Raw genomic sequence first — 14,018 nt, 5'->3', positions numbered from 1 at the left:
GTTCAAGAAATCACGATTCTACTGCATCACAATAATATTTCTTTCTTCTTCTTGTTTCTCTAAAAACATATGGTTAAAAAATTAAGCCACATCCTTACCACAATCATACTGAATAAGCCGTACTTCAGGGAACTGCATTTTCATGCCTCTGGTGAAAGGATGCATGAAGGTTGTCTTAGGCATTAGTTCCTGATGAAGCTTCTCTTCAAGGTGTCGCATGTTTGCTAAGTATGAAGGTGGGGCATGGGATGCATGTAGTTTGATGGGAGGGGCTTCCACAGTAGGGACTGCAAAGACAAACCTTGAGAGAAGAAAAGAGAAAAACGTTTTCAGCATGGTTCGTACAACTTCAGACAAACAAAATTCAAGGACTTTTCAAGGACAAAAAATTGTTTTCAAGGACTGTTTCATTCACAAAATCAAACGTCTCCGATTTTCTGTCCGTCTTTTTCATCTGTTTAAAGCACTCAACTAAGTCATCTACAACATAATCTTTTAATAGGTTCAGGCTTGGTTGACGAGATCATCGTGATGGCATTTAACATTTTTAAAATGACAACAGTGTTCCTTTTATGTTTATCGCCTTTCATGTGAGACTTCAAAGCGCCAAATTCAAGGACTTTTCAAGACGACTGCTAAAATTCAAGACCTTTTCAAGATTGTACCAACCATGTTCAATAACAGATGGTTAAACTTAATTTAAACTGTACATTATCTGAAAGAAAAAGTTCCAAGTTCTTGCAGAAGTCAAACCTATGACTAGTGTTCCTTATTACACAATTTACATTCTAGTTAACAGCTCAGAACTTCATCATTATCAAGGTCATTCAGAAACACGGACCATGAAGTTTGAAACTCATCATGTGCTGTCAATACTTATGAACAACATTTCACAAAAGACCCATAGGGAACCCTTTAAAGTTACAAGAAGTCAAAACATTCTCTCTCTGTTACTGTTAATGATTGCATTAATTACATTTTGTCTTAATCTTTCTACAAATTCTTTGGAATGGCACCCTTCAACTTTTCCCATCACCCCTGACTGCTACCAACCCTCTTGGCCAGAGTAGCTACAGTGTATGATACTCAATAATCAGTTAACCAAACAATCTCTTTTGGTATCATTACAGCCATCTGAAAATACCACTGACTAAGCATGAGCGCAAATTAAAATTTTCCTGACTTGATCCCTTATTTCCAGACTTCCACTGAGCTTATCTCACTGGCATAGTAACCAACAAAGTATGATCAATGAAATATAACCTTGATTCTACCTGTTAATGGTTTCCTTCATTTCAGTCACTCTATCCTCTGGGGTCTTCAATATACTTGTCAAATATTCAGAACAACTGACAGTACGCGACACATCATTTACAATAGATACAGCCTGGACTAAGTCCAATCCGTAAACTGGCTGAGCTTGAGTGTGGCGAGAATTCACTTGTGCAATATGCACAAGCCTCTGTTTCCTTTCTTTAGATCTTTTGTCTGCAAGACTCTCCTAGGAAAATCAAATCATGTACAAGTAAGTAAGCACTCTAATTTAGACTTTTTAAACAATAAGATAGCAATCTCTCAGTCTCTGTCAGCTCAGAACTGCTAGAGCTATCACAGACTTACTCAAAACACTAGGTCAGAACATACACAACACAGGGTTCCAGGGCTTAGAAAACTCATGTCTGTTGTCCAAGAAAGTTAGATTTTCCTGTAAAGCAAGTAACTTTTCTGGTGACTTAATTATAAAGGTCAAACAAAAAAGTTAACCTACGCAAGCAGGTAAGTGTCCTGGGCAAACAGGATTGTGATAGTTACTTGTCATAAGGCCAAGCTGGAGTGTTTTTTTTTTTTTTAAGTGCTTGGCCTGGGTTTGCATTCACTTTGGCACCAAAAATTTAAGGATTGTGTTCAACACCCTGATTATAATAACACTAACACGTACCATATAGAATGGTGAATCTTTGTTGGGCTGGGAGACAGCAGGAGCTGGAACTGATGGTTTACTTTCAAGAGCAATCCTCTTTGTTGGAGACACGGAAACAGGTTTGGGTTCAGGATGAGACAGTCTATTTGCTACACCATCTTGGACAGTTTGTCCTACTGGTGGTCGCACTTGTGCTGCTGGAAGGCTTGGGCTACCAGCAACAAGCTGCCGTGATTCTGAAGCAGGCACCAGTTGCAGCAGGAACTGAAGCTGACCACGGTGGATTTGTCCCTGCCATATGCTGACGCTGGGAGTCGTATCCTGCACCGTGTCCTGGATAGGGTGGAGGTGGAGGCATCTCTCTTCCATAACCAGCCATGAGTAACCTAGATGCTGGGTAGCTGCCAACAGTACCAGAACTGTGACGTGTTGAATATCCATGTACCTGTTGCCCATCAGTAGTTCCAGGCGGTAATCTTCCTGGTACAGATCCCATGAAGCCAGGGCGAGGTGGAAAACCTGCCAAGTCCTGAGACCAGCCAGGAGGTGTGCTATAGGGTAGACTCCCTGGTGCGTAAGTGCCATGCACCCTGTGTTGTGGGTGTGCAGAGTAAGGTGGAGGGGGAACTGCTGGCATGTGTTGCCCACTTGGATGAATGCTGTTAGAAATTTCAGTCTTGACACCAGTTAATGGTGACACTGGATAACCAGACATAGATATTCTTCTTGGCTTTACTGGAGGCACCAAGCGCCTTGTGGGTTCAGGATACGAGTCTATTTCAATGATCATTTGTGCAGGTGTTTGAAGAGACTGAGTGCGATAAGCAGCATAGCTTGTAACTGTCCTTTCAATGTCCGCAATACACAAATTCAAGTAGCCAAAGTTGACTTGCTTAAGAGGGTTGTATTCCAAAGCTTTGAGTACTAATGATGCAGTGTAGAACTCAATGCCTTCCATGGAGAATGGTGAAACTGTTGGTCTTGCTTCAAACAGGTCTGGATGATTACATACCTGAGGATGTAAAGCAATTTATTCTGCATGACGAATTTAGGTAAGTACACTACATTTACCTACTGAACGTAAAATGTACTAGCTAAGGGGGGACTCATAAACAGGTTTTGTAGAGCTTGTTTTCTGGTAATACTTAATATGAAACAATCTTTCTTCCCCAAATTCATTTAAACATTATAGTTTTTAAAAAGGTTCATTTGAAAAACCCCTTCGCATGCATTCATTTTCTACACATTATGATTTGTTTTTGCTGTAGATTGACTATTCACTAAAATTTAATTTTTGGTGGCGTCTGTCCACTCCACTCAGATGAAGGTGGACAGACGCCACCGAAACTATTGTGTTATTGTCAATCTACAGATCAGATAAATTGCATCTCAAATAATCAATGTCTACCAATCACTACACTGTGCAGCCAAAGTGGATTAGTATTTGTACATTTGCTTTTTTTCAAAGAAACCAAACTACCTTTCTGAGCTGCATGAGAATGTTGATGACACTGAGAAAGTGTCCAGATTCCAAGGTTTCCTTTGTCCTTAAATAAAATAAAATAAATGAAAGATCAAATTACTCCAAGTCATCAAGGAAAGGTTACATCTTTGTACTTGTTATTACTGAACAAGTGTTGCTACCGACAGGAACCAATAACACTTGAGGCACTCGTGTCAATGGGTTTTATAGCAGCATTTTATCTTGGCCACACATTTCAAAACCAAATGGTTAAAGATGAACCTTGGTCAAAGAGCAGTTGGCCAAAAAAAGTTAAAACAATTGCCACCTAAAGAAAAAGTGCAAATGGTAGATTGACAGCTTTCATCAACTTAATGGGAACATGCATGGCGGCTCGCCGTAAAGACAATTTAGGTCACTTTTTTATGCCAAAGTACCTGAAATTTTCTACTTTTGGTGGTCAAATGTTAAGATAAAGATTAGGACGTCTTCTTTCCAATCTGATGTGTTTCTGATAATGACTACTTTCCATTTCATGGAACACCTTATATTAGATACTCACTTGGTCTTAGACATAAAGTCATCATAAAGAAAACGCTGTCTCTTTGATAGTCGGCACCGAACCAAGTGTTCATATTTCTTGGGCATCTGTGTTTCCACTTCTAGTTTCAGTCTCCTCAGCAGAAATGGTCTAAGAACCTACAAATGTAATCAAAAGCAAATAAAGATCACAACAGTTGCAGACACACCAGCTCACATTCTGTGTGAAAACCTACAAAAAATTTTATATGGAAGGAGGTTTAGTTTCCCATCATCACAATCAGGGAATAAGTGCATGAAGGAATCTTGCACATCTAAATTATGAAAATAACCAACTAACTTATTTTTACTAAGAAGAATGTAGCTCTCGACAGGAACCACTGATTGGCTGAGATCTTACCTTACAGTGGGTTTTAAAAGAGTTTCATAATGTTGGCCACACGAAATTACCACGCAGTTACAAAAGCTACGCAATATTGGATTAAGTGGCCCTAAATAATAATTATAAATACTGACTGGCCATATCAAGGCTGTGCTCTAGCGGTGCCCGGTCGCCTCAGGCGACTAACATTTGGTCTCGGGCGACCGAAAAATAAAACTGCTCGCCCGGCCGGGCACCCGGCCCTCTTGTCCGTCGTTCCACACTGTAGTATAGCAGGAGATTGATTGTAAAATTATGTTTTTGGCTGATTGATAATGTTATTTGTGGGAAAATAGGCTTCCGCACATTACGAAGTCAAATGTTTACGCTTGCCAGCGCTGTCAAGTTCGTTCCACATGATTTAACACAAGCTTGACTTTGCACGTGACAAAATGCACGAACATTAAAAAAATATGTGTTGAAATCTTGAGTTTTTTCCTTGAGATGATTTAGTTTTCATTTATTTTGGTATATTAATAGTTTTCGTTAGTGCAGTGCGTTGGTGTTAACATAAAATGAAGTTCTTCGTATATGCAAATTTCTGCCTCTTCGGCTTCGTCTGCAGATGTTTACATACATAGGAATAGCGACAACTTGTTGCACTCTAAATCTTGATAAAATGTAATTATCATTTAGCTTAAATCGAATTTATTTGTTTTTAGACTCGTTGTGGTAATCTTAAACGAAAATTCTTAACGACGTTAGGATTTAGGAGATATTTACGTTACTATTAAAGGATTTTCGTCGGATGTATCACAAGTTTGTCAAAATGCAGTGGCCGCTAAAAATAGTAACAAACAACTCCGCCGTGTGTGAAATTATTACCTTTGGTGAATTGCAAAAAATAAATAAATATAAGATTGTTTGCAGTTTCATGAATTTCTGCAAGTTTAAATCAATCCGTTTCTTAATCAAATCGAATGGATTAGTATAGATTATCATTCAAACGGTGGTTCTCTCAGCCTGACCGTCGAAAGAATAGAAACTCAACCTAATTTAATAAATGTTCTTTCTTAAATTCTTGTGACGTTCTTAATTTTTTTTGATTTCTCGACAAATTAACCGCTGAAACAAGAAAAGCTTGCAATTAATTGTTTAAGCCTTAACTTCTCTGGCGTGCTTTTATAAAACTAGATAAAGTAAGGAATTTTTGCGAAAAGGACGAAATTTTCCCATTTTGGCGCGAAAATTTTCAATGGGTTTCCGTATGACAGCATACAGGAATTCGCACTTTTTCGACTCACAAAGCCGCTATATTTGCTGAGTGGAATAATTATTCTATGAATCCGAAATGTTGTGTTTATTTTTTGCAATAGAGACTAAGCAAGATAAGAGGGCAGTAATGCATTAACCTGTCACTTGTTTAGGGTTATACCATAATGTGATCGTTGAAAATAAAACTTATTGTGGCTTTAAAACAACCTTCTCTTACAAACTCTCTGTATTAACATTGATGTAATGTTGTGTTACTGACAAAGTCAAAGTTGTTCATTGACAAGAAGCAACAAATATATATTTAATAGTGTGTGCTGTTAAATATAATCAACAAGAAATCTTAATTGGTTTTATGATTTAAATTCATTGGTTAATTAGTTATTAACTTATTAAACCATGATAATATTAATAAATTAATTTAATAATTGAATAATTAATAATTTGAATAATTAATTAGTTTGGGCGACCAACCTGAAGGGCTGGGCACCCTGCCTGGCAGGGTTGGGAGCCCAAAGGGCTCCCAGAAAATTTCCTTAGAGCACAGCCTTGCATATCCCCAGCCCTACCATACATTCAAACTGCGCCAACAGTCTTTAAGCACTCACTTTATGAAGCCTTTTGATGAGTCCTTCATTATATTCTCTACTGCCTTCTATCATGCCTGACAGAGGGTTAGAAAACCATTCCTTGAAATCTTTGTGAGATTGGAAAACATGTGGCATTAAGAAGTGCATCAAGGACCAAAGTTCCATCAAACTGTTCTGTAAGGGAGTCCCTGTAAGGAGCAGTCTGCAGTGGCTGTTAAAGTTGAGTAAATACTGCCATCTTTGTGACTTGAAGTTCTTGATGTTTTGGGCCTACAACATGATAAACTCTCGTGTTTAAGATGTTCAATATGTAACGGCTTTATATATAACACATGAAGCAAAAGAAAAGAAGACAGCAGCATACAACAAAACACTTGTATGAATCTAAGCAGGACACTTACCTCATCAAGAATAAAGTATTTCCACTTTTTCCTTCTGAAAGCCTGATGATCTTGAATAACAAGCTTGTACGATGTAATGCAAACATGAAATGCATTTGGTTTTGTCCAGCCCTGTAAATATTCATGTAGCCTCTCGTAAATGGTCAAAACTGACAGTAATTAATTAGAAACAAAACAAAATAACAACCACCATAGAACCATACAACTTTGGCAACTCAGAATTCAAATTTCAAAACCAGTTTAATTTTTATTTCCCTTGGCTCGAGATTATGACATTGAATATGAGACAATGAAAAATCAAAATCAAACTGGTTTAAAAGATTTTAAACCAAAGATAAATAATTTTAAACCACGAAATAACCAAGATCTCAATGTTCACACACCTGTCTCTTAGCTTTCCTTTCTTTCTGACTGCCATAATAAGTCAAGATTTTGAATCCAGGACACCATTTCTTGAACTCCAACTCCCAGTTCAGCATCACAGACGTGGGAACCACGACCAAGTGAGGACCCCAGACAGATTTCTCACATGCTAGGTGAGCAAGCAATGCTATTGTCTGGATAGTCTTACCCAGACCCATCTCATCTGCCAGGATACCATTCAAGTGCTTCTCGTGCATTGTCACTAACCAGTCTAGACCAATCAGCTGATATTCACGCAGAGTTCCACGAAGCAGGAAGGGGACTTTGGTCTTGATCTGGACAGAGTATAGAAATAAGACAACATTAAGCTTTTTGGATTCACAAACAATATGTTTTTAACATAACCAGTGCTTGTTACTCACTTCAGTAGTTTCCAGAGTAAATCCTCGAGGTTGCAAGCTCTGTGCTGTTGCAGCAGCATCTGTCAATTCTTGGTCAGGATCAGAATCTGCACTCTGAAAAATACAAAAAATACAGTTAAAATAACTTCAGCAGGTCTTTGAGATACAGGGTTTGTAGTAGAAGCATCAATGATAATAAAACTTAGGCATTGCATGCCTTGTTTACTGGAGATTGATGGTTAGAGAGCCAGAGGTAATGTCAATTTGAGCTTGGCTACATACGACCTTGAGTCATATCCACGGGGAACACAAGTCTTCACAGTAAGCCATACTCCTGGCTGTTTGATGCTATGGGAACATACTCAAACCAAGCACTAGTTTATCGCTCTTGTGGCTTGAAAACCTACTTTGATTTGTCAAGTATGCACTATTCAGCTGCAGGTTAATAAACAGACCTGTGATTCACTAGCTCTGTCTTTCTCTTGTTGTACAAGGTACTCCATTCCTTCATTATCGCTCATCTCTACAAACAAACAAACAAGCGTATAAGACATAAGGATTCAATGCAAACCTTGGACAAACAAATCACTTCTCACATACCTTCTTCAGAAGATTCTTGTGAGCTCTCTTCATCACTCTGCAAATCTGTAGATTCATTTTCAGCAGCACTGTACATCTTCACGAGCTCCTCAATGGGCATTTCACCTTAAGATGTAAAATTTGACAACATCTTAGCCCTAAGAATTGTAAGCTAGCCATTACTGGAATCTTGCCTTAAATTTGCACAGATCAGATATTAAAAGCAACCCTTGACCATGATGGCTAACAGCTTGCTCATTAAATTTTTTGGACAAGGATTACCATGTATAGGTTAATGTCATGTAACTACCGACAGGAACCACCAACATGTGAGTCACGAATGTTAATGGGTTTTATAGCAGCAGTTTATCTTGGCCATGCCATGCAAAACCTAAGGCTAAGGAAAAATCCTCAGGGAACAAGCAAGTGGCCATTGAAAAGACTTAACACTGTGTGTGAAATAAAGAGAGCACTGGCAAGAAGACAATATTTTAGTAGAGGTCTGAAGTAAAATGAATGGAAAACAAAACAGGAATTAACTTTTTGAACCATAAAATACTTAGCAGAGTTGTGTATTTGGATGCCAGTCTTACCTTCCTTCTGAAGCTTATCAATCTCATCTTTGTGGTCAAGGTCTTCCTCCATCTTTTCTTCCTCTTCCAGTGTTTGTTCATCGTCCTCTTCTGTACCTCCCTCTGCCACCACAAACTCTTCATCTGCTTCCGTTGTCTCCCCATCAACACTGGCTTTCCTGATACGGTTACAAATACAAACCTTTACATTAAGCTGAGTTGAGTGTTTTAGTTGATAGATTGATGATTTATGTATATGTATGTGTTGTGGTACAATAATAATTTTACCCTTGGTACAATCTGGTATTTTCCATTGTTTTTACTCATTGTCATATATTACCATACACCAGAACAAAGGAAAACAAAAAATTGTACCAAGGGTAAAATTAAACCACAAATGTAGGTGGATTTTTGTTAACTATTTCGCCACTACATTTAGTCCGACAAACATACAAATTTAGTAATTTACTAATATTAATTTTCTAAAACTTGTACCGTTTCTGTGATGTTTTTTGCTTTTCTTTGGTTTCCTGTTCTTCATCATTGTTGCCTTCAACATCCACTTCAATGTCACTATTATCACTTTCTTTGCTATAATTTAGAAAGAAGAAAAAAAGTTAAAATGTGAACCTCAGAAATTACTCAGACAAGACAACAAAAACAGGCCCCAGTTGTTCAAGAGTGGATAATGCTATCTACCAAAATGGATAAATTGCTATCCAGTGGATAAGTGTTGACAGAACATACTACAAGTGGATAGCGATTTATCCGATTGATAGTGTTATCCACTCTTTGAACAACCGAGGCCAGGTTCCTGTCTGTCTGTCTGTCAATCAATGAAACTTAATTTAGAGAGGGTGGTGCTTATCTTGTACCTTGATGCCTCACTTTCACCTCCAGCCGATGAATCGTCACTGTCGTCAGAACCTTTTTCATCACTCCTCTCCTCCAACATCTCTGGTGGAAGAGCCTCCAGCAGTTTTTCCAGGGGAATTTCACTTTCTTGTCTTAACAGCTCAAGCTCTCTTTCTCTGGAATCAGATTGCTCTTGCGACTCTTCTACATCAATTGTTTCCTCATCATCAGCTTCCTCAGTGGGTTCAAACTCATTGTCACCACCTTCAATACCACAACAAAACACAGAAGGGGCTGCCATTATTATTTCACTCAGATAGATTATTAAAATTACAATAAAACGCGCTACTTACATCCAGCATTTTTGCAAAGAAAAAACCTTCTTAATTATTTCCTTCTCATTCACTAACACATTAATGATCAGGTTTTCTAAGGATTCCTATTTCTCTTAAAACAAAAACATTCAATAAATTCAATTGTACCAGTTCTCCCAAATTTATACTTCTATGGTGTTTTTAATGTCTGTATTAAAAACGTTTAACAGACCATATTCGTATTTTCAGTATTGGACTGAAACTAGCTTGCAATGGAGGCTAATAAGGGTAATCTTTTCAAATACAAATGACATGAAGCTCTTTCTAATGATATTCCCCCGCATTAGCCTCCATTGCAAGCTAGTTCCAGTCCAATACTGAGAATACGAATATGGTCTACTGTGATATGGTTAAATATACCTGTTTCAGCTTTAGAGGAAACAGGAGAAGAAGGTCCAGTTGATACCACTGAGGCAGGACCACTGGAGGGTGGAACTGCAAGGCTCTCTGCTAACCAAGATGAATACTTCTCTGTCTGATCTACAATAAAGTTCAGCTGCAGGTCTAGAGCTTTCTTTCTGTTTTCTTCCAGTCTGCTTTGAACCTTGTACTGAACAACCTGTTGAGGGCAAATCAGACTTTAAAAAAACAAAAAACTTTCTTTCTGATATCAGTCTTTTATTCACAGTTATGTAATGAAAATATCAATGTTGTTTATAGTGGTCATGCACTTAGCTTCGAGATAGCTAGTTTGCAGGCATGCATTGAAACAAAGGAAACAAATATTCTAAATGAACATAACATGATTTAAAATCCCAACTGGCAGGAGGCAAACCAGTTGGCTATATACAAAGCGTGACCGAGGATTTGAACTCGGGATGACCGCAAAAACAAATCCAGCTACTGGCAGGGTAGAGGTTTTGAACCCTGGACAACCGGATTACAACACGTACCAGCACCCTAAACCACTCGGCCATGCTACCTCTCTAAAATCAATAGCAACAAAAAAGTCAACCAAAGACATAATCCTTATTTAGCCTTGAGCTCAAAAGATTAATTCCCCTTATTGACAGCCATACGTTTGTAACATCAGTTTAGAGAATCTGTTGGTCTATGAAGGAAATATCCACTAATTGACATTTTTCATATAAATTTTTAAATCAGTTTGCTATTTAATTTATTTGATAGTGTAAGGAGAAAGTACAGGATGGTTTTTCAATCCTTGGTTTACACTAAAAACATCGAGACTGTGTCAAGTTATGGATAACAACCTTTTCAACAGAAGACCAGAATTGCTTGATCTCCTTTGCAATGCTTCCAGCAATTTTCCGAAGACGAACAGATTCTTCCTTCTCTGCTTTGACTTCTTTGCTTTTCTGTTCTTGGTGGTATTTCAGGACTGCCCTGGATATCTATTTGCAATAGTTGTTTTGTTAGATACGTACAAAAACATCATACTGTTAGTCCTGTTGCACTTAAATTTCATGTAATATATCAAATGGGAGATAGTGTTTTGCCACATTTCCAAACACTGAGAAGAGAGTTGAAAATATGATGTGCAGTGGTATATTTTTGATGAACTTCAAGGTGTTTGCAAATGTAATAAATTGAAACACTCTCTCAAGTGTTTGACACATCTCAATCAAAACTAAAATTACAAAGTGAAAAGAGAAAAAGCACAAAACTATATGCTAATACAGGGTTTTCATTAAGAATTGTAATAGCAGGAGAATAGTGTAAAGTAACCGTCAGAATGATTTCTTAAAGGTTTCACAACTTAATAAGAAAATAGGTAGGGCCTGAATTAGCCGAGAATTCTACGGTAGAGGGTTCTCCGTCCCGGCCTTGAACACCCTGTAATATAAGATCACATTGTTTTAACTTGAGTGAGAAGTTATTAATGAGTTAGAAGAGATCCTGCATGTTATTATCCCCTTATATTTTTTTTTTAAATTAATTTGTATAACTACCAGTCCAGATACAAACACCTTTGAGCCATTTGCTGACACACTTCAACTTCTTTAACATTCCTGAAGGTGTACCGTCACACTGAACATACCTTCTTACAAATGCCTCTCTTCCACCTTCTTTCTTGAGCAAAATCAGTCGCTAGCCACTGCATTTCCTCAAGGAGATAATCCCAGTGTGCTTTGCACCTAGGCATTTCCTGGACTTTAGGAAGTCGAGTCAAAGACCAGATACCCTCCTTACGAAGTTCAGCAACTCTCTTGAGCACCTCTGCTTCCTTTTTAGCTTCAACTGCAATGTCCTCTTGAGAGCTAAATGAATGTTCAAGCACCGACGACAGTGACTGACCTCTAGTGTTCAACGTTGGTCTTCCTCCATGAGGATGCGAAGTGGGACCATTAGAAATCGCCTGACCAGACATACCTGCATGTGCTGTGTTAACACCAGGCATATGGTTATTAGGAATTGGTGAAGCAGTGGCAGACTCGCTCCCAAAATGATTGCTACCATGTCTCTGGGGTACATGCGACTCTAATGGAGGATTTGGCAAAGAAACTGATCGTGAAAATGGAGGAACTGTGTTAACCATATTTGATCTAGGAATTGGCTGGTTTCCAGTAAAAGGAGAAACATTAGGTGCAATTCCTTCAGAAACCGACATCTGCGATTGATAACTAGGAGTTGTGCTGAAACTGCCAGGCGCCGTTTTCCGTGGATCAAGACCAGCTTGCTCATAAACTTGCCTTTGCAAAGCAGCATAGTTAACTGCACCAGCAGCACTTGATTCTGTCTGTTGTTGAGGCCACATAAAGCTTTGTTGTAGCCTAGATGATGGCGATACAGTGATTGTTGAAAGTGTAGGATTTGTACCAGACGCATCATCCAGGCGATTTGAATTAAGAAATGCAAGGAATTGCGGACTTGGTCTTTTCTTCCACAACAAGAAATCCATCATATTTCCTCCAGTTTGAAGAAAATAAAGCTCTTGCAGCTTCTCCCGAAAATTAGCTTTTAATGTTTCAAGTTCTCCATTGTAATATCCAATAACAAGCTGGCGATATTTTGCAGTTTCTGATAAATCAGACGACATTCCAGCAGATTTATCACCACCTCTGCTTGGCGTACCATGAGTTCTATTGACATTTGCAGTGGCATGGGGGTTTGCAGAGCCCTGAGGACTTGATGCAGGTTGATTTCGAGAAGTAACAGGCCCTGGCGACAACTGATTTGGAAACAATGAGGGACTCTGCAATGGTGGTGTTCTGCGAGGTGTGTTATATCCAAGATGATGGATTGTACCACCTGGAGAAGGGCCTCCTCCACTGTAAACAAACTGCTGTTCCCTGGGGTTTGCAAAATCTGGAAACGATGATGATGAATACGGCATTGGAAAGTTTGGATCTGCTGGACTTAATTGTGATGTATCAGGTAACCCAGGATAAAATTCAGGAGTTTTTAACCCCGGGCCTCTTGGGCTTACTGAGCCTGGTCCACGTGAAAGAGTATATGTAACACTACTGGGTGTTGCACACGACGGTGTCGAAGGTACGGCTGAAGGAGACGGTGCTGGAGATACGTACATGGGAGACGAAGACTGATAATGTGAAGGTGATACAACAGAATGAGGAAATGGTGATCGTGGAGAGAGTTCTCCTGTGGATCCCACAGGTTGACTAAAACTCCTCTGGAACGCATGGTGAGGGTAATTCACGTTTCTGTGAGGGCTAACAGGTTGCACTGACCGGGTCGGGCTTGGAACCGTACCGCCCCCATGAGGTCCCATATAATGAAATGACCTTTCCGAATACGGCGAGGTTGGTACATTTTCTGTAACGTCCAGTGATCTAGCTACTTTTATATCGTTGCTGTGATGTCTTTCCGAGTCGTGAGAGGGTGTCCTGCGAACTCTTCTGCGAGGAGTTTCATCGTGATATTGCGACGATTCGCTAGTTCGACGCATCACTTTAACTCCGTGAAGTGCTTGTTTGACATAATATTTCTATTCCGTAAGCGAGACGTCAAAAGGATCCTGCAAGAGGAAATGACATTTTATGTCAATTTCATGCGAGGCAGAGCATGCGCGATTTTGCCGCCATATTGTTTTTTATAACCGACAACAGCGTTTACGACAGTCATAAAATTAGTGTGCAAAACTAGGCCATCCACCCAAAATTTACTTACACCTTCATCCATCGTTAACCTGTTGATATTTCCATGTAGTTTTTAAGGCGTAGTTCGAGGTTTTTCGTTGGAAAAATGCGAGAAATTGTCTTCACAAACCTCACAAAAATTCCGCCTCGACAACAGCTTTGATATGCGCTTGACCACCACACCACCCTAGTGCATTATGGGTGAATCGCCTGGCGTATCATAGAGGAGGCGCGGTGCCGTAGCAGTACGCGCCAAAAAAAATTGAAAG

General features: G+C 39.1%; 1 protein-coding gene and 1 non-coding gene across 2 annotated transcripts in view; both read right to left on the bottom strand.

Annotated features, from left to right (window-relative positions):
* Positions 1 to 13,923, bottom strand: part of LOC144646878 (helicase domino-like) — a 38,073-nt gene extending 24,150 nt beyond the window's left edge. The window contains 19 exon segments of the mRNA XM_078506582.1: positions 99 to 301; positions 1,275 to 1,501; positions 1,940 to 2,164; positions 2,166 to 2,933; positions 3,402 to 3,468; positions 3,946 to 4,082; positions 6,165 to 6,416; positions 6,548 to 6,658; positions 6,931 to 7,245; positions 7,333 to 7,425; positions 7,767 to 7,834; positions 7,912 to 8,016; positions 8,484 to 8,641; positions 8,958 to 9,053; positions 9,338 to 9,581; positions 10,052 to 10,250; positions 10,903 to 11,043; positions 11,691 to 13,628; positions 13,781 to 13,923. Of these exon segments, the coding sequence (XP_078362708.1) occupies positions 99 to 301; positions 1,275 to 1,501; positions 1,940 to 2,164; positions 2,166 to 2,933; positions 3,402 to 3,468; positions 3,946 to 4,082; positions 6,165 to 6,416; positions 6,548 to 6,658; positions 6,931 to 7,245; positions 7,333 to 7,425; positions 7,767 to 7,834; positions 7,912 to 8,016; positions 8,484 to 8,641; positions 8,958 to 9,053; positions 9,338 to 9,581; positions 10,052 to 10,250; positions 10,903 to 11,043; positions 11,691 to 13,559 (5,278 nt within the window). The 5' untranslated portion in view covers positions 13,560 to 13,628; positions 13,781 to 13,923.
* Positions 798 to 868, bottom strand: LOC144647619 (small nucleolar RNA SNORD18). The gene has a single exon (XR_013569609.1). It is a non-coding gene; the product is annotated as a small nucleolar RNA SNORD18 (small nucleolar RNA).
* Positions 13,924 to 14,018: the final 95 nt, after the last annotated feature.

This window comes from Oculina patagonica, chromosome 3, assembly GCF_052425735.1.
Source record: "Oculina patagonica isolate OP01 chromosome 3, crgOcupat, whole genome shotgun sequence".
In the NCBI taxonomy this organism is placed as follows: domain Eukaryota; kingdom Metazoa; phylum Cnidaria; class Anthozoa; order Scleractinia; family Oculinidae; genus Oculina; species Oculina patagonica.
This window is presented reverse-complemented; position numbering and strand designations above follow the sequence as displayed.